The sequence below is a fragment of the Astatotilapia calliptera genome, chromosome 22 (assembly GCF_900246225.1).
Source record: "Astatotilapia calliptera chromosome 22, fAstCal1.2, whole genome shotgun sequence".
Taxonomy (NCBI): Eukaryota; Metazoa; Chordata; class Actinopteri; order Cichliformes; family Cichlidae; genus Astatotilapia; species Astatotilapia calliptera.
Window position 1 is genome coordinate 26,186,538 of NC_039322.1, and position 20,887 is coordinate 26,207,424.

Consider the following 20,887-nt stretch of genomic DNA (forward strand, 5'->3'; position numbering starts at 1 on the left):
AAGGTTGCAGAATAATTCCCAAAGTGCTTTTTTAATATCTGTTAATCTATCAAAGCAGTATGTTGGGATTAAATGTATACTGTGGCTCCTGACTGTGAAGGCCGGGCCAACATATGTGGTTTGCTTTGTCTTAAAGCCAATATAAAAACTGTTGTCCACATTTATTAAAGAATTGTGCAGGAAACCGTGCAGGTCACCTACTAGACATTTCTTACTCCAGCACTGTTTACGGAACAGTGGGTGTATGTTTGCCAGGTGTACATTTAAACAGCAGGTTCCACACACAAACTGTCTGGGAACAAGCCGGATGCCAATTGCACTTCGCAAAGTGGCACTTCCTTCCTCTACACACTCCAGACTATGCGTTGAACTGCTGCCTGGCAACCATCTGGAAGGGACCCAACTGTTTTGATTGTGTGTGGCCGGGACAGCGCGGGTGTGGGATTGACACTCGTGTTGGGTGCAAGTGTGCGTAAATGATGGACTCTTGACAGCCATAAATTCTCAGCGTGTACAGTATTGTCAGGTACGTGTTGTGTGTGGCTATTGTACACGTGGGTGTGCACCATGCATGTGCGCCTGAATTCAACTCCGGTCTTGTTAGGGAATTCCACACCACATTATTGGGTTGTCTTGGTGATTGTATGGCTTCATTCCCAGACTGGATCCCAAGGGATTAAAAGAAAAGCAAAACTCCTGAATGATCAGTCACCAGTTAACTCAGCTAGAGTGACACTTTTACAGTCCAGTGCTGAAATTATGTGAACAAAGTTGCTCTATTAAAAATGCATATTTAAGAATATCAAAGGCCTACATAACTGAACAGAAATTGAATATTTTTGGCTTTGTTGAGTTTGTAAAACATTTATGGCCCCAGCCAGTCCAGCGAAATGACTGTGTTGTATTGAAAAACCAGATATGACGATATGAATAACGAACACCCAGCAAATTTTTGCGGCTCTAAATGCAGCTGCTGTTTTCTTTCTTTTTCCCTTCTTATGATCAACCTCTGATAAGAAAACAAAAAAAAGGGGGGGGGGGGGGGGGGGGCTGGATGAAGTCCAAGCTGCTGCCCTGGTGACGGCCAGGGAAGCCATGGCACCAGGGCCGAAGGTGATGCATCAAGCTCATCCTTGCAGGGAGGCGGTGGCGAAGCACAAGTAAACACTCTTAAATCATCGTCCTGGGACACATGAGGGGAGCGTGGGGGGTGGTGGGGATGTAGCGAGGAGAGCGGAATGCCACATGACCCCCCCTCCAATCCCTTCTGGCTCTCCCAGAGCAGGCATTATCAATGGTCAGAGCAAAGACACAAATCGCAGTCCAGGTGAAACAGCTTGCAGGCCTTCATTGCTTTTTCATCTTTGGTAAAATAATTGTAAATTTGACAAAAGACACAGGGATCAAAACTGTGTAGGTAGTATGAATCTTTTCCTGCGTGTGCCAAGCCAGATTATGACAGCAAATTAGCGAGTAGTAAGTTTTCATGGTAACACTTTTTCAACAAGTCATCTGTGGGAGGCAACAGTTATAGTACAGCGACTGTATACGAGCAGCAGTATCAATTACTGTAGGTGGCTGTTGTCTGATTCAGCTCCAGCACTTCATAGAAAGAAACTCTGCTTTCGAAGTTTCATCCTGTCCCTATTAATTCGGTGCTAAAGGAGGTCCTCGTGCCTGCTGCCGCTGAGCTTGTCCGAACAGGCAGCGTGGCATTTTAAAGAAAACCATATCCTTGTAAAACAAGAATCACATAAATAAATGCATGGCACTCTCTGCTGCACAGGAGGTCTTTAGCATCATGTTGTTGCTCTCCCACAGAGATTTAACATACCATATGATCTCAGGGCTTTTAAGTCACTTTGCAGCCACACAGGCGGCTGAAAAAACAGATAAATATTTTTCAAGGTGAACCCAGATAAATGGAGCATATTTTGAAGCCTCTTCTAAAATAGAACTGAGAACATGCAGCATAGAAAGCAGATTGCAGTGCGCTTTAAAATATATATATGAAATATATATATATGATATATATATATGAAAGAGAGAAGAGAGACTTATAATAAACAGCAAGTTTATGCTAAAAAGAAAAAGAAGCTCCCTACCCCCCTCCTCCCTTACAGCCTTCTATCTGCGCTCTCTGCTAACACACACACACACACACACACACACACACACACACACACACACACACACACACACACAGCACACACACAGCACACACACTCCTCCCTTAGCCTATATAAGCAGACAGCAGCTGAGCTGACCCCCTCCACCCTGCCTTCTCTCCTTTATTAAACATACAAAAGCTGTCTTTGCAGCTTTGAAATACATGTGGATATGTTTGTTGATTTCTTAGCAAAACTTCAGGAAGAAAACATGGTCTACTTCTGCACAGATAGTGTGAGAAATATGAGCAGAAAGCCCCGCATTGTAGAGAGAAAGGGCTGAGCAGAGCAGGGCGCTGCTGCTTCCCATCCCCCACATTCACATAGCAAAGTTCTGCTGCTTTTGCAAGCGGCAGTGCTGCCTTCACGTGCTCCACGTGAACGCTGCGAATGCACAGTGTCGCAGCGTTCAGGCGCTACAGCTCGGAAGTGAACGTTATTTTTTCACAGCCTTTTCACTTAAAGTAGTGAGCATTGCGTGTTATTTGATTATATGAAAACGAAAATACTGTGTTGTCTGGTTTTTACATTCAAAGCAAAAAGCACGTGCAATGCGGTTAAGTACGTTATTTACGTTAATGTGCGCTACGTTCCTTAAAGTATAGAAGGAAGGTGTCGTTTCGTGTGAAACAATGAAAAACATTATAAAATGTTGAGTTTCCTCAATTTTGGTTATTACTTGTTGTTGTCTGGAGAGTAAACCAATATTTTTTTCTTTTAGCTTGTGACGTGTGCGTACGCCTTTGCTTTAAAATCTTTGCTTTGCTGTTTTGTTTGTTTGTTTGTTTGTTTGTTTGTTTTTAAATCTAATGAATTCGACACTTGTTTCCTGTAAAGTAGCTAATGTCACCTTAGACCTATTAGAACAGAATCTAAAGTGCTCCTTTCACTCCCCTGACATTTTTGTTGTATTTATAAAGGAGATTTGGCACTCTGACCGCACTCTAGACAACCTTAGCTTATGGCAATTAAGATGTTAAAACATTTTATACTCTCTTTCATATTTACTTAATTTTTCACTCCCTATAAGTCTTTAATATTAGACTAGGTGACGTTGATTAGGAAAATTCCGACAGCACTTGAAAGCAGCACGAGGGCTGATGCTGCTGCTAGGAGAGCGCGAGGCAGGCAGGCAGAGAACACGAAGAAAAAGGGGGTGGGGAAAGAGAGAGAGTGGTGGAGAGACTTAGGGTGTCTGTTCCTGTTAATTGTATAGGGCTACTTCATGCTTTCTCCAAATATGTCCTGTCCACTGTGTGCTGGAGTGAGCCTCGACTCCTACATGATATGTTCAAATATTCAGCGGCCCTGTCACTTTTCTCACCATCGCTGTTTCTCATTTTCTATCTCCACTTCCTGGTCTGAGACTGGCTCAGTCCATCCCCCATTCTTCTTCCTTTTCTGCTCCCTCTCTCTCTCGCGCGCGCTCTCTCAAACACACACATGCGCCACAAACATGCACAGGTTGTAATTTCATGCTTTCCTCCGCTTGTGCTGTTGTAGACACATGGAAGCAGTCACTTCCACCCATTAGCACACTCTTATAGAAGATGACATTGTAGCCTATTTTGTTCCACCCCTTTCACCAGCTGATAGAAACCCACAAATGAATGTAACAGAAGCGCTCACAGCTTAAGCACGAACTGCACAGTCGTGGCTGAAATAAAAAAAAAAAATAGTATGGCAAAAGAAGGGACGGCAGAAGTGTTTTGATAACACAAAACAGTCAGTATTTAGCAGTGAGATATATAAGGAAAGACCATGAGCACCAAGCACGTGGCTATTTGAAAGATATTTGAAGTAAAAATGAAATGTGGGAAATTCTGGTTATTTGTAACGACAAACAGAGCTATTCAACATCTACTTTGTAAAGTTACGTGTATCTTAGCAGGTAGTATCCCCAGTATAAAAGCATACAACTAAAATCGTGTTTTATTTACTAGGATTATATTATGTATTATATTATAACGCATATTGATTAATTCCTATTTAAAATGAAAGACAGCACAGAGAATTAGTGTAACTTATTTTCTAAATAAACATCTCTCCAGGAGACATTAGCTTTTTATTAATTTGCGTCATTTAATTACCTTCTGTACGGCTGGCACTTTATGCTAACAAACACCGCTTCTCGAATACGTCGACGGTTTTATGTATGCGCTCAGTTCAAAGCGTATTAGACCTTCAATAACGGCTCTCCTTGTGTATAAACAACAGGGAACAAGCAGTCCGAATCCAGTTGCTGTAGATTCCGCTCCGGGTTTTTATTTTCTCGCGACATGTCGGTAAGATGGCTGTATCTCGCGGAGCCTCGTGCTGGTTTGGTTGATTTCTAGCTCGCGCTCTCGTTCTGTAACAGAAGGCCCCCCTCCAACACACACACACTCACTTGTGTCGGTTAAATTCACTTCCCTGGCTCTGTATTTATACATTTTTTCTTTCACAAACTTTCCCCTCTCTGTTTTAACTTTAAACGGAGTCGCGGTGGATTACCGGATACCGGTCCGGGCGGAGGGAAAAGGGGGGAATGAACCGGGACAACGGGTACGTTGTTATAAATATACTTGTATTTATATTCAATGGTTATTCGAAGTTTGATTGTGTGTGAGTCGCCGTGCTGAGAGAGAGGCAGAGAAAGAGTGGGGGAGAGAGAGAGAGAGAGGGATATCATGGCCGCTCAGGTCGCTAGCGTCGCCACTCTCAACACTAGCCCGCCATCCGAACTAAAAAAGCCGGATCGGGACACACAGGAGGAGTCGGTACCGGGAGAGAAACAGCATGAAAATAAGGAACCGGGACCTGACGGCGGATCTCCTGGGCAGAAGGAGCTGCAGGACGGGACCGATGCTGGAAATGCTGGGGGAGGAGGGGATCCTGACATGAAGAACGGCAACGGGAATTTACCCAGGGTAAATAATAATAGCAGTAATCAGAATGATACAGGCGGGCCCGAAGGGAATAACCATCCCGGGATGGGACACCACCACCCGGGCCCCTTTCCTCCACCTCCTTACGGTTACAACCAGCACTACACCCGGGCCCCTTTTCATCAACATGGCGGACAACAAAGCCCTGGCATGGCAGCTGCATCGGGGCCGGGCATGATGGACTCTTACCCCCCTAATTCACACGAACACGGCTACCCCAACCATTACAACAACTACAGCCCGTTCCAGAACAGGACTTCTTACCAGGGCCCGGGATACGGGGCCATGAATTCCCCGCGTAACAACCAGCCTCCGGCTGGGGGGCAGCCAGGCAAGCAACAGCCAGCAGGAGGAACCACAGCTATGGCTGCCTCTTATAATAATCAGAGATATAACATGGGAAACCAACAACCTACGTCTACGCCAACTTTAAATCAGCTTTTGACATCCCCCAGCCCTACCAGGAGCTACCCGAATTATCCCCAAGGAGACTATAACAATCAGGAGGGGGCCAACAAGGGACCAGGGGATATGGGCAGCAGTCAGTATGGTGGGGTTCATCCGGCTTGGCAACAAAGGACCCACCATCCGCCTCCCATGAGCCCGGGAAACACTGGACAACCTCCAAACAGAAATCAGGTAAACTTCACTCACTGCACTGACACACTTTGGCTGACTTAAAGTCTCTCAGTCGCTGAGAAAAAGCACTGTAGAGTTGAATATTGCATTGGACCAGCCATTGTCTATGTAGCAAGAGCTCTAAAATGGCTGCCTCTCTCTCTCTCCCAATACCACCCCTGCAATAGTGTTTAGACAGAGAAAGAAGCCGCATATTCCGTCAGAAACAACTTTCCGAGACGTGGGTATCGGTGTGTGTCCCTGCTTGGTACAGGGCAAGAGTTAGACTAAGTAGAACAAGAGTTAGCGGGGAGAAAGTGTGTGCGTGTGTGCAGGGAGATGAGGTGATATTTGTTCGCGGTATTGCTCTAGCCTCGCTGTCAGTGCTGTAACCGCTGTCATTTCTGCGAGAATCCGCAGCGAGTCCGGTTCTGTTCGGTGCCGAGCTCCCTCCGGTGCTATCAAAAGTTGTGTCAGTGGCTGTCGAGGCGATAAACAAGATGCAAATGACAGCGATAGCCGTTAAATAATATTTGCATAATCATTAAGAAAAAGAGCGCTGTGTCTGTTAAAAAGCCGCTGCAGGCCGGAGTAGAGATGTGTCTCAGAGTCGGGAGAATGGCAACAATTCCATCCCGATAAAGTGTTTACTCGGATCAAAGTGTGATTGTGACCGCGATTGATTGTCTCGACTTGAGGGTTTTCATTCATTGCGGGATCGGTTCGACTCGGTTCGCTGTCTTTTTTTCTCTGCCTCTTTCCTCCATGTGCCGCCTGTAAACACGGCCCCGGCGCTCGGAGTTGGCAAAGTGCAGATTGCCTTTGCTTTGGGATTTGAATTATGGAGGTAAAATCCTGCTGTCAGAGCCAGGAGACAGTTGGTCTTAGGTTGACATGCGAGCCGAGATCTGATTGGCTCCCCCATCCCTCTGCTCTCGGCCATTTATAATTGCATCTAATGGAAGGCTGCAGAAAAACAGCCCCCTCTGCCCAGTGTTCCTCCACTGCGTAAAGAAAACATAGTCCCTGCCTCTCTTTTTTGATTTTTTTGTTGTATTTATTATCATTTTGAGCGATTTTGAATGCAGCTATATGGTCGTGTAATTAAAAAGAATTGTAAAAACATATTTATTATTCTAGTGATATCAACAGAAATCTAAAACCCAAAGACTACTTATTTATCTGTAAATGCTAACCTATGATTTGGTTGCATTTTATTTGTGAAAGCATTTTGAGAATACAGTTTGCTCAGTTCCTCCCACTGCAGTAATTTGCATGATGATGTAGTGATGTGGAGTCACCGTTGTTTTTATTTGTGTGATTAACCTGACACGTGCTCAGTCACTGCTTTGCTGTTATTGACCTGGCATGTAAAGTTTGGGGGTTTTTTTTCTTCATTTTTTCCCATTTTTGCTTGTGGGGGGAGGGGGGTACACAGCGTGCACTGCTCCTTCAAGTCAACTGACTCCAGAACAGCAGAGAGAGTAGGTGTGGTCATATAGCCCCTCTCCTACAACTGTGTTCTGTGCTGTTTCCAGATCAGGAGTTGAGGAGACTGGTGTGGCCCTGAAAGTCTTGTGGCCACGTGATGGAGCCTGCCTGGCTGCAGTTGTGTTTACAAGCAAGCAAGGTGTCAGCCAAGTGTCACAGCTTTTTTTTTTTCTTCTTCTTCTTCCCGGCAGGTAGCCTAATTTACTTCCACAGGCAGAGTATGTCAACAGTGCTTACCTACATCTTTCTCTTAAGAGATAACGGCCCCTTGTGTAGTGTTTTATGCTACAGTTATGTGTCATAGGCAATGTAGGTAGGTAGAGTTGGATGCATTTGAGAATATTTTGTGGGTTTTGGCTTAATTAATTAAACATATATAGGCCACAGAGGGATGCTTTATCTGTGTACATACAGGATTGCGGGAGGCATAAAATTAAACTCTTTATTTGACATTTGCTTAAAAACAACATTTTTATATCTCTTCTGTATTCTCATTTACTTTCAGTGTCCGTTTTCTCAAAACATTTTGCACGTGGCTTTTGTAAATGAAAAGTGATAGATGGGCTGTTTGTTTTTATTTCCCACCAAAAGATGTTTCATCGGACTTTTCATCCAGAGAGGTGAACCCACCACTTGTTGCTTTAAACTTTTAAGGCGACAGCTTTTCACACATTTTGATTGCCACTTTCGCTGCATCCACAACAAGTTAAATTGCCTGCACTTAGAGCCGGATGGTGCACAGTTGTAGAGTGGCTGCAGAAGTGCTCGGTTCAGTGTGTTTTAGAACAAACACCCAGATATTCCGCAGCAATTGGACACGGGCCGTGTTTGCTTATTGCCGTCGCTTTATACAAAAAAACCCCCACATATTCCAGGACGGATGAGGGGTGTCGCGCTGAGTGCGCCCATCTTTCTCCGGAGGGCCCCTCGCTGCTGTTTCCAGGAAAGTTAGGATGCTCCTTTTTACTTTCAGTTTGTCACCTCCAGCATGTGGAATAGTGTCTGTGCCCGGGGACGGCATTAAATTTAGGCAAACTGGGAATTGCTGCTGTCAGGGTGGATGAGTTCAATTTGGGCAGGGTCCAGCCTTTATTGCTGTAGAGTTGCCATATTTACATCACTTGCTTAAATATTGGATGTCGGTAGTTAGATACATGCAGATTACGTTCCTGACATTGCATATATATTAAATAGCGCACATCTGAATCCTATCTCGTTTTATTTCTTTTCAGTTGAATATATTTTAGAAAACCTTGCACATTTTTCTAAGTGTCAGTGTGTCTAAATGGCATTTCTTTCATTTCTAAACTGAGCATTCATCAGGTTTGCGTAGTACTCAGGGTGTCAGATTGAGAGTTATGAACTTCAAATAACCCTTTTTTATATTTTCTATAATATCGGATTGTGTCAAAGAAATGCCCTGCCACCTTTCTTGGAATTTGTTGCTATGTTTGTGGTCGGTGATAGATTGTTAGCACAACATCTTTAACAGATTCAAATGATATTTGTGGGGGAGCTTTAATTAATTATTAAATACGCTATAGAAGGTGCTCAGCTGTAAATATTTTAATTGCCAAGTACCTTGTTATTGCAGTGTTTCCCACACATAGACTATACTTGGGCAAGCTGCCCAAATGTAGGGTGCCCTAGTGCATCTTTTTATTACTTTATCCATTCTTTTTAATGTTAGTGACTAGAGTCACCCTTGGGTAGGGTGGTTAGGTGCCTGCTGTGCTGGTCCTCGATGTCGGTCCGCTGTTTGCAGTGTCACATCCTGTAGTTTGACAGAACTCCACAGTCTTAAACCACACCAGCTGTAGTTCTTGTTTTGCTCTATAGAACCACCATAAGCTAGAGGGCAACTCTAACCAGACCCTGGAGTTCGTGGAGAACTGGTTCATGTTCCACCATGCTTAGCCCACTAAGCCAGCATCAGTAGATCTTCCTTTGCAATCTGCAGTTGAGGGAAACACTGCCTGATATGCTCAGCTGCCTCTCCAGTAAGTCTCAGTGGTCCTTGTTCTGCTCTGGAGGTGTGTTGAATGCTGGACAGTCACTTTAGTGTGAACCTGTGATGCAGGTGCCTCTACTGCACTAATTTGACAGCTAAATAGCAGTGACCTTAGCAAACTGTCCAGCCAGGAAATGGTACTGGTCAGTGCTTGTTGGTTAGCAGTAGGTGAACTTTCAAAATGAGATACTATGATGTGCCTCTACAGCTAAGTGTATGTGAAATGCTGCAATTAATTCCCAGTGAGTGTCAAACTCTAAGGCTACGTTCACACTGCAGGCAAAAGTGCATCAAATCCGACTTTTTCATATGCGACCCATATCCGATCATGGTATGACAGTGTGAACGGCACAAATCCGATATTTTCAAATCCGATCTGGGTCACTTTCGTATGTGGTACTGAATCAGATACATATCTGATGTTTTAGAAAGCGACTGCTGTTTGAACGGTCATGTCGCATTAAATCCATCTTTTACGTCACTGACACAAGACAGACGCCAATTATCAGCTCCGGAGAAGACATTGTGAACGCTTCCTGGCCATCCAGTGAAACTGTTGGGAAGATAACGTTGAAGAAACGTGAACATTTTATTTGTACTGTATAATCTGCAGACTCTGACAGAAATCTGCAACTATCCTTTGAAGCACCGCTCCTCTCAAAACAGCAATAAGGATAATTATTAGGCCATATGCAAATAACAAAATAACTTTATAACTTAAAGCAAAATTTGGAAACGTAAAGTCCAAAACAAGTCTTTATATTAAGGGCCATCAGTCAAACAATACTGTTTAGTCTGGATCTAAACAGAGCGCGTTGTGTGCGACGTCTTCTTTTGCGCATGCGGGCCGCTTTGAGGGTTCACACTAGAGCGCGTTTGTTGTCACATTTTGTTTGTAGTGTCAACAAGCAGACAAAAAAATCATATTTGATCAAAAAATTGGAATTGAGCATTAAGACCTGCAGTGTGAAAATGGGTTTAAAAAATACTGCACATGGATTGCTAAGTGTTCTTTGATAGCAGTCACCCCCAGTGAAAGCAGTGAATTATAGTTAAAATATGCAAACAGAAGTTATAATGAGCTAAAATTTGTTAATAGAATGATTTAGCTTGAGAATGCATTAGCTTTGTTTGTGTTTATGTCCTTTTAGCCTTGTATTTTCTCAATTTCTTCCACAGGAAGACTGATGTCTAATCCAATACTTTTCCTTCATTGGATTTAAATCCGTGGATGCTTTTCCAATGGGCTAATGAGCCTTCAGAGCAATTCCTTGCAAAAGAATTCAAGGTTTTGCTGGAAAGCTGGAGGATAATTGAACATTTTTTGGTTGTTAAGCAAATGTAAAGGTAGCAATGACTGTATTTTAGCAGAAGGCAAAAGGGCTTTGACAAACTATCATTAGTGTAACTGAATTGAGCAGACTCACAGTAACTTTAACTCTACAAGAGTTTGTCTTGATGTCAGTGGTCCAGGTGCAGAGAACACATTACCTTAATGGATATGATCTAAGACATGGTGTGTGGAGGACAGGACCTTTCACTAAGGGCAAATAAACACGTGTGGGACCCAGACTGTTTTCAAATCATAGCAAAGATATGTCACATGAGGCCACTGCTACATGCTTGTTATGTTTAGTCAGGGAGATTGTATGTTTGATGTCTGACTGCAGAGTTTGATGTGGCAGTCAGTAGACCAAAGTTCAGGTCAGTTTTTCACAGGCTACCCTCGGCTGAAGTGCTGCCGACTACATTTCAGCAGAGTTTATTAAAGGCTTCAGCTCTTCTGTCATGAGCAGTGGCACGATCAGCCTTTTAATTGGTGGCTCTGGTAATAATTCAGCAGCTGTTGGTTTTTTTTTTTTTGGTTTTTGTTTTGTTGTTGTGTTTTTCAACAAGCCACTCACCTGCCTTGGGCCACCTGCTCAAGATGAGTTAATGCGTTAATTGAATGGTGGATAAGGGCTCATATTATGGGTTTCCATAACACCTTGCACACAAACAAATACTCTGAAGTGGATTGTAGTGGGGTTTTGTTTTTTTGTTTTTTTTGCTTCTTTGTTTGGAATGGTGTAACGCCAGGTGTGTCCCCCACCTCCCACCACCACCATCACCAGAGATGTTCAAAAAGTTTCCCTTTTGCATGGGTAAGGCCACAATTACACATTTATTAGTTTATTTAATTAACCAATAATGACAAAGCACAATAAACAAAGTTGTAGATTAACTTGGATTTATTGTTATTATTGTTATTATTATTTTTGTAGGTACTGTTTGAGAGCGTGGGAATTTGTAATGACATTGTTTGCTGCTGAGAAAATTCTAATTTGCATTTGGTTTGAGTTATTTTTTTAGTTTATTTTTTCCACTTAAAAATCGAATTAGAAAATAAGTGAAGATAAGAGAATATTTCCATAGCGTCAGTGACTAGTTAAATTTCAGTCTTTGCCAGCTTTTTTGGGTCCAGCCTCTTGAATCTGTGCAAAATTATCTCTCCTAAAATTAAGCGTGCATAGTTGCCTCAGTTTAGTCATTGACAGGAGTACCACTACTGAGATACAGACTGTTTATACACATCACTGTATAGCACACTATCTACCATTATTCAGTCACTTGAGAGCCTAATGCTGGTCTTTGACAGCTGGGCCAGCAGTTTCTGTTTTGTTCCTGTTCACTAAACACAACTCCCAGTTCTAAGAAAACACACAGCGCAACTTCCCACTACGGTTTGGACCCCTGTTTAATAGGGCTTGGTGCCGTGGAGAAGAGGAACACTGAGCATTCGAAAAGGAAGTTCACTCTCGGCTCTTTAGTCTGCTCTGCTGAGTAATGATTCTCCACAGGCCTCATGGACAGCATGCTGCCTCCTGGCAACTGTATTTGTGTGTGTGTGTGTGTGTGTGTGTGTGTGTGTGTGTGTGTGTGTGTGTGTGTGAGGGAGAAACGGTGTCAGTGATACCCGGGGGAAGGGGTGGTGGTGGTGTTTTGTGAATGATCTTCGTCTGCCCCTGACAGCTGTGTGTATTTCTGTGTAAAGTGCAGCAGTTACGTGGTTGTTGTGTGTTTGTGTGTCTGCCACTGCCTCAGGATCCTCTGACCTGCTCTTACTCCACGTGTCACCAGCCATCCGTCTTTCTTTACTAACATCGCTCTTTTTTTTCTCTCTCTCAGCCACAGCACACAGCTGTGTGGTCCAGCTCAGTGTATTTTTGTTGTTCTTTTTTTTGTTTTTCCTCAGCTTCTTGCTGTTCCACCGGCATCTCCCAAACTTTATTGATTTCAAGTTGTCTCTAAAACAGTTTGTGTTGGGAGTCTTTGGTTTAATGACTCAAAAGGTTAATACAGACACTGTCATGGTGGAAATGACTCGATCTGAATAATTGTATCCTCTTTGTTGCAATTGAAAATACATTGGGAAAAACAAGCTCCTCGTGGACAAATGTCAGGCTTGGGCTATTGCATCAGGGCATGCTGGAATGTAAAGGTAATTCATTTCTTTTGACATTTACCTTCTAAAAATGCTTCGGATTAGCATAGTAATATCCTTCTGTGGGCCTGTGTGGGACTACAGACTTCATTTACATGACGTATGGTGTGTGTGTTTTTATGGAATAAAGTGGTTAACCTTTAAATGGGTGCAGTTGTTGATACTCTGTGGTAGAGAATGATGCTTCCTCCCAGCTTTCATGCAGCTTTCACCTTTGATCTCCGCAAAGGGGGGAAAAAGCCAATGGCTCATCTATAAAGCAGGGGGGAAAGGAATATAAGGGCACAAGATGCTGCTGATCTTTCTACCTTCATTTCCTTTGTGGAACTCGGCCGTGATGTGAGCTGGAGGTGTAATTGTGCCCGCTGGTCATTACCTCGCTTTCTGTTTTGCCTAATGTGATATTCACAGGGTGTTTTTTTTTTTTTTTGTTTTTTTTTTTTTCGTTGCTGTCAATAAAAGCAAAGCTGTGGAAATGACAATTCCTGTGAAAGCCCCATGTTTGAGGGGAAAAAATTCTGTTAGTAATTGATAGAAAATAAATGTGTAACAGTGAGGTAATAAAAAGCTACAACATCAGAAGCAAATGAGAAAAAAAGATTTTCTGCCTTTAACAGATTAGTTAGAAAGTAGTATTAACTGTTCTAATTAATGATCATTTATCTTTTTTCAACGAATACAGTTGGTTGAACTTTTCAGATGTTAGTACAGTCATTTTCTTTTTTTATTGTGTGACCTGCAATTTCTAATTTTGTGTGAGTCTGACTTTCAGTCTTGCTACAAAGCATATTTTGTTATATGGAAAATTCAGTTTATAGTAAAATTAAAACAACAACAACAGTAATTTGTTAACTTTTATAGGTTAGTGAACCTTGATCGCTCTGACAAAGATCAATATACTGTAAAGTAGTGTTGGAAAAGAACTCGTTAGCAAACCTCCAGAATTCTAGGTAGCACTGGGTGTTTCTTTCTCACTCTGTCTTTGTGCACTTCAAAAAATGCATACTAAGCTTAATCTATCTTTGACCACAATAAGATCTGAAATAACTCCCAATGAAGGAAAGGAGATCTGATCTGAGTCTTTGGTGAAAACAAGCAAACAAACAGAGGGCATATTGCTCATTCTCAAATCAATAACTGATCATAGGGAGTATATGTTGCAGACTGTGTAACTGCTTTGTAATTGTAATGTCTAGGTATGTTTTCAGAGAGTCACTGCTGGATACTTTGACATGCACACAATACTGCTAGATAAAGTATTTTTTTTAAGCAACTTGTTCCACATTTCTGTTTTTTCACATTATTAGTCTTTCATGTTAACAACTACAATTTTTGGGTTTTGGACTATGACAAAGCGGCTATGTTTGACAGTTTTTAAGAGTTTGTAGATGAAAAGATGAAGTGTCTGATAGAGGAAATAACTGATTAGTTGGCAGCCTTGAAGTGAATCCCCTCTGGACTGTCGGTGAGATAAAACTTAAATGTCACTTTTGTGTCTGGAAATGTAAGAGGCAAGCTTTACTGCTCTTTGACACAAGAGATTATAAAGTAATCTACTTAACAGTTTAATTGACAGTGCACATAATCAGTAGCAACAACCTTAGCAGTGACTGACATCAGAACAGTTCTTACTGCTGGAGTCTGACTTAGACTCTGTTTAAAGTTCAAAATGATGCTATTAAAAGTAAGGTACTTGTTGTTGCTTGACATAAAATAAATATCATACACTTTTACAATAAAAACAGGCCACGTTCCAGTTCAGTATCGCAGTTGGTTCCTGTACCAGGTATCAGCACCCTGTTTGGTTGATGGTTTGTTGAGCACATGGATGAGCAACCAGTGCTCAGTAGGTGCAAAGTTGCACAGGGACAAGCAGAAGAAGCAGTTTACTAGCGGTGTTGTTTCTGCCTTGTGTAGCGGGTGATTTCTGATGTGCCAGGCTGCTGTTAAGATTGTGCTGCTTTGGTGATACCTGTGGTGGCATGGCTGTAGAAAGAACAGTAACAGGCGTTGACATATTTCTCTCTCTACCTAGACATTTGCATGAGCGTGTATGTGAGAGGCGATTCTACCCACAGGAGAGTGCAAATTAACAACCCCAACGGTCTCACCACTCCAGTTTACTCTCTCTCATTTGTTTTGAAGCGTGTTGAGAACAGTTTTTTTTCTTTGTTTTTTTTTTTTTTTTTTTTTTCTTTACAGCTGTCTAGCTTTATTTATGTATGTGTTTAGATTATTTTAAGACTAGAAAGCCCTGCTGTAAAGTACAAAACCCCTTTTATTTCATTAAAATGACCCATCTGTGATTCAGATTATGACCAGGCATGTTTTCCTTATGTTGACAGAGTGTCTGACGTCAGCATCAGAGTTGTGACTCTAACCATGAGGCAGCCAGTGACCCAGCCAGGTCCTTAAGTGGCTTCGCCTCATTCAGCAGCCAGGGTATTTTTGGCATACTAGTGAGTGACACACTTATCGTAATGGGTCGTCCAGGGTTCCAATGGTCAGCCTGAATAAGCATCCTTCTCGGCAGTGCCTGCTGAGCCTCGGCAACGTGATGTAACCGATCGCTGTCTTGCCTCCAATGCTGACAGAGCATTGGAGGAGTTGCTGTGCCCGCTAACCCATCGAGTGGCTTATCTCTGAGCAGGAGAGAAGAGCAGAGACCACTTTTTCTTCCATGAGCGTTCCCGTTAAAGTGTTGGTGTGACCAGAGTGCCAGTGCCACTCTTGAACTGTACTCAACAAGCCACACAGGTGTGCTTTACAGGATGAGTGTCCACTGTAACTACATTTTAACAATATTCTAAGGGTTGCTGTGTAATTGTTAATGTGTCATTAGGTTTCAAATTGTTTCACAGGTTATAATTGAAGAAATGTTTTGGCTATGTTTCACAGTCAAGGTGGGCTTAGTGTATTTTATATTAGTTCAGTATTCTGCTTTTTTGAAACCTGATTTGAAAGTAAAAATGCATTTTCAAAATGCCTTTTGTTCTGTTTAACAGTGTGTTGATAAGTTCTTCAACAAAGGTGCAATATACATGTATTACTTTCTATTACGCCACTGTTGCATGTTGAACATCTGGTTTGCTGCCTGCTGTTTCTCACCACATGCTGCACTCTTTCCACTGGCTTGCTCTCAGCCCTGCTGATCTCCCATCCAAACTCACCTTGTCTCCCTCCTGGGACACAGCCGCTGTCACCTGGAAATATATGTTTGGCCTGACAGTTTGACAGCTGGGAGTCACAGCCAGTGTTCACTCTCTTGTACCACCAAACCTTAACATTGCACTGACAGGTCAGGGAGTTTTCCTACGCTTTTGTTGTACTGGGTGGTAACAGAAAGATTTTCTGATCTACCTAATTGGAGAGCCACACACACTGAGTCTATCAGTACAGTGTGGGAACCAGTTAGCACCTCACAGCTATGTTGTTAATCATCAGTAAACAGTCGCTCACATGTGCCAGTCGCCACAGTGATGTTGGTACTGATGAGTTGAGTTTCTTATTTTTAAAGTTATGGTCAAGTAACATTTTGGTCAACTGTGCAGAATCATGGTTCTGTATAGTTCTAACTACCTTTGGTCATGCAATGGTTAGTGAAGTCCTACTATGGAACGCTCAGCTTATTCAGTCATGGTTTTAGTTCTTTGAAAGCAGTCGCAGCAGAATGGCAGACACACATTGGCCATTGTCTTTTAACGGACACGTCGTTAGCATGTTTTGTTTAGTCTTGAACTTAATGAATTGATGCTTTTTTTTTTTTTTTTTTTTGTAACAGGATAAGTGCAGTCACAGGAAACCCAGTGCCAAGTTTGGGCTTTAACGTAACACCCCAGCTGTATTCATTTAACAGAAACATGATTAAGCTCCTGTATTTAACACATATTAGCTTCAAATTTCCTGGTGTATTAACATATATGCTTTAGCATAAAAATGTCTAATAATTGTTATAGCAACAGATCATATTTCTGCAATCTAACCACAAACCACTTTGAGACAGGGGAACTGGAAGTAATTATTCAAAACTTTTCAACATTAATAAAACTGCTGACAACCTTGCTGTAGTTTTCACCTGCCTTCTCTACACATACTGTCAGAAAGCCAGGTGTTTCAGATTCCCCTATCTTTAATATCACATGACTAGGGTTTAAGTGGTGCCTACTGGTTCTTTAACTTTATGAACTCATCATTTGACAGTCACACCATATTCACAGGTTTTCTTGATAATTTCGCTTGGAAATATGTCAAATTATACCTGTTTTTAAACCATATCTCTTGAGCTTTTCTTTCCATCTCGAGTGTGGATGTTTAAATCGGATATGAACAAACTTCCCTTCAAAATGCGTGGATGGACACAAACCACTTGTACTGTTGTTATTATGTCTGGAATTTCTCCTTATTTCTCAAACTGTCACAGAAGATGGCTTCCCCTCCCTGAGCTTGGTTCTGCCAGTTGTCTCTTCCTGTTAAACAGGAGTTCTTCCTCCCCACCATTGCCATGCTTGCTCATAGGGGACATCTATCCATACCTCGCTTCATCTTGATCTCGAGAGAAGTAGTTTGAAAAAATAAATTTGAGGTTGAGTTGTTACCAGATCTCCCATTTTTTTGTTGGAAGATTGAGTTGTCTGAGCTCATGATCTGGTGGGATGATGAGCAATTTAGTTGTTATTATCTGAGTATTTGTTCCCCAAATGCAATTGAAAGTTCAAAAGCTACAAAGTAGAGCTCCAGTTAAGTTGTTTTTGTCAAACTACATTGCCATTAACTGAGCCAGCAGCATGTGCAGACACTGCTGTCTGTGCTGCCGCCACAGTTTATTTCTCCCTGTGTGATTGTTAAATGTCAGAGTAAAGTGGAAGCTAAAGAAAGAACCGACTAGTCTTTAAGGTTTTACAAATGTTCTGCTATCAAACCTTATATTAACAGACCCAGGAATACCTGTAATATATGCGACATCTACCTATGGCTGCTTGTCATTGGAAATAAAAGTGCCCAGAAATGCAAAGGGTCCCTTTTAAGCAGCAGTGCTTTCCTTTATACCTTTTAACCCAACCCTAATTCATGCAAGAGCAGCGCCTTGTTTTTTTCTTCTAGCTCCTACTTTTCTGTTGTCGCCTCTGTTGTTCTTCTAAGCTTTAAATAGCCCTGGAAAAGCTTCACTTCTTCCTTCATCTCGCAGAGATGTGAAAGCAGATTTTGTCATCCGAGTGCACGAGTTCCCTTCTTCTTCTCCTCCCAGAACAGCTTTTGAGTTCTTTGGAACAGCTGGGTGAACATCTGGGTGTGTAGGGTGCTGTTCCCTCTGCTCAGTACGGATGATAGCACCAGCAGGCGCCGGCTGCCGCCCCCTCTACCCAGCCCAATCCTCGTGCTTGCTTTTATTCAGAGTCATGCAGCGGTCAGCACCAAGTAGAGGTTGATGCATTTGGAAAGCTAAGACTTAATTGTTTAATTGAGAATGTGCCCCCCTTCTTAGCTTGCTTACTGTAGCTTACAGGTATAGATTTTTCCACAACTATTTGGACACATTGGTAGGCTTTGCTTAAGCTTTCCTTAAGCTCTTCTGAACAAGCAATCTCAATTGTTTACTACGCTGGAGTTGGGACTTTGCTGTGTTTGGCACTCGGTTCAGTTACTATAATGATCACACAGTTTTTAACACCCCTGGGAAAATTTTAAAACTTGTCTTTTAATTCGATTTAAATAATGTTATGAATTATTAAGGTAATAAGAATTTTTAATAAGGTTTCCCAAAATGTAATTAGCCCTTAGATACTGATATCCAAATGGGACTAACATTACAGCCTGGGGCAGGTCTTGGTCATCATTTATTTAAATGAATCAGTATGATTGGTCATTGCTGTAGTGCAACTTATATTACTTGAAAAAATGTCTGTACTGTGCTGATGTGAGACCTGAGTTCTGGTTTCAGGATGTTGCGTTTCCTGATATGTCACGTTGAAGAATATGAATGTTGTTTTGGTTTTATAAGAAGGACTTTCTTTATACTAATCACTATAGCCTTAGTTGAATAAATGCTAAATGATGTCAAAACATGGACAACATCAAGATCAGTTCATATCACGGTCTAATGTAATTAGGACACATATAAAGAGTAGGAATGGAAATGGGTTAAAATTACAGCTAGCTAAATTATATTCCAAATAATCTTTAGGTGGAAAGTTTTTTAAATCCAGCTCTCCAAGTTTGGTGCTATTTTGTCACTGTCTTGTATCATTTAACAAAAAAAATCTGTTTTAAGTCTAATCTTAAAAGTGCACAGTGTCTGTCTCCTAAATCTAAACTGGGAGCTGGTTCCACAGAGGAGGGGCCTGAAAGCTGAAGGCTCTGCCTCCCATTCTACTTTTAAGGAACCACAAATAAGCCAACAGTCTGAGAGTGAAGTGCTCTATTGGGATGATTTACAATGACTTTAAATTTGCTTCTGAATGTAACAGGGAGCCAATGAATGCAGTCAAGGACAGCTACAAGCAGCTTAGCCAGCGACAGGATTGCTTACGTGTAACAGTTTTGTACTCTGGGAGCGATGAAGGCTAGAAATTCTAAAACAAGTCATCAAATTTATTTGGATGTGAGTTAATGAAATATGCGGTTTAGGTATATTTTATGATGATTTTGGTTTTTCCCTTGCATAAAAGATAGGATGACTTCCACCAAAATCAAAAACTATACATGTTCCAGATGGGGGAATAGTTAATTTAAGCATTATTTCCACATTGAAGACACCCATAAACATATGAGTAGGTGAATTGAGAATAAAATAATCCCTACAGGTGTAAATGGATATAAATCTAATAATACTGTATTTTTTGGACCGTAAGGCGCACCGGATTATAAGGCATTAAACGAAACAAAACAGTCAGATAAGTCAAACTTTACTCAACTCATTCCTCTTGCTTCCTCCACTTCTATACCATTGATTCATTAATGTTGAATTATCTGGTAGCGGCTCTATAAACACTGGAACAACAGTATATGTTGTTCCAGTGTTTTTCTAATTTTTGCTTTGTAACTTTGCACTGTCCACTTTCTGCTGTAACAAAACAAATTTCTCACGTGTGGGACTAATAAAATGTTTTCTTATCTTACATTAATGACTAATCTCATATTGTGGCTGGATTACCTCAGTTGTTCTCCCCTACTGAAGTTTGGTCCATTTACAGCAATTTTCCATGCGATTGCATTTGTCAAAATAAAACATCGGGAACTTTTATCAAGTGGAAAAAATTTAGCGTTCATTCTCCAGGTTCACTGTGTTACGCTTTGTTATGCTAACATAGCTGTGTCGCTAGCGATCACTAGCACAGCATTATATACCATCTAATCCAACTTCAGTAACCCTACAAATGTCACTATTGTGTAGTTTTCTGTCTTCATTGATGTTGGAAGTGATAGCAGAGCTGTACTTTTTATTTTTTTCCAGAAATCTCTCAGTCAGAACATGATATATCATGTTTAGATAACTAGCGAAACAAGCGAGCTAACTTCCTGCTTACTTCTAACTCCGTTAAATTAAATAAATTCTGTTTTCATGGATGCCTGGATGTTAAACTTAATTGTTACACCTGGTAAAGCAGCAATACTGATCATTTTATTAAAGATGAAAGAATTTACACAGTGTTCGTTTGACTTTGGGACCTGACGCGGACGAAGTTTTGGACCCAGATTACTATGAGTTGCGAGGCTCCTGACTACGGTAGCCATAATGCTCAGACAATCCATCCAGTGGTGCGGCTTCGTAGCTTAGCAAAGTCCTACTAAAACATTTTTTGACAGATTTTTGAGCGCCGTGTACCACATAAAATCGAGGTCAGTAAACACAGCCAGAATTCATAGATAAGGCGCACCAGATTATAAGGTGCACTGCCGATTGTTGAGGATTTTAAGTGCGCCTTATAGTGCGGAAAATATGGTAGATGTAACGGCAATTTTTGCTGCTATACCATAAATAAAGACAAGAGGTTTAATATTCAGCCTAGGTTCTTGGTCCTCTGTCTGCTGTATGTGAGTTCAAAGGGAAGTGTTACCAGCATGACTCCTTACACAGCTGTAAAAATGTCACTAGAGAAAGTGGATGAGGAACACCGTCACTTACTGTGGAGGAAAGTGCTTAACCCTTCACTTGTACAGCGACAGTGTTCGGAGCTTAAACAGTGAAGTC

General features: G+C 41.6%; 1 protein-coding gene across 3 annotated transcripts in view; it reads left to right on the forward strand.

The window, feature by feature from the left end:
* The first annotated feature begins 4,254 nt into the window (after window positions 1-4,254).
* The window catches only part of arid1ab (AT-rich interactive domain 1Ab), a 56,667-nt gene continuing 40,034 nt past the window's right edge, over window positions 4,255-20,887 (forward strand). For 2 of the 3 annotated variants that reach the window (XM_026157442.1, XM_026157443.1), the window contains exon 1: window positions 4,255-5,734. In XM_026157442.1, coding sequence (XP_026013227.1) covers window positions 4,838-5,734 — 897 coding nt within the window. In that variant the 5' untranslated portion in view covers window positions 4,255-4,837. The remainder of the gene's footprint in view (window positions 5,735-20,887) is intronic. The other variant, XM_026157444.1, reaches the window with a different exon arrangement.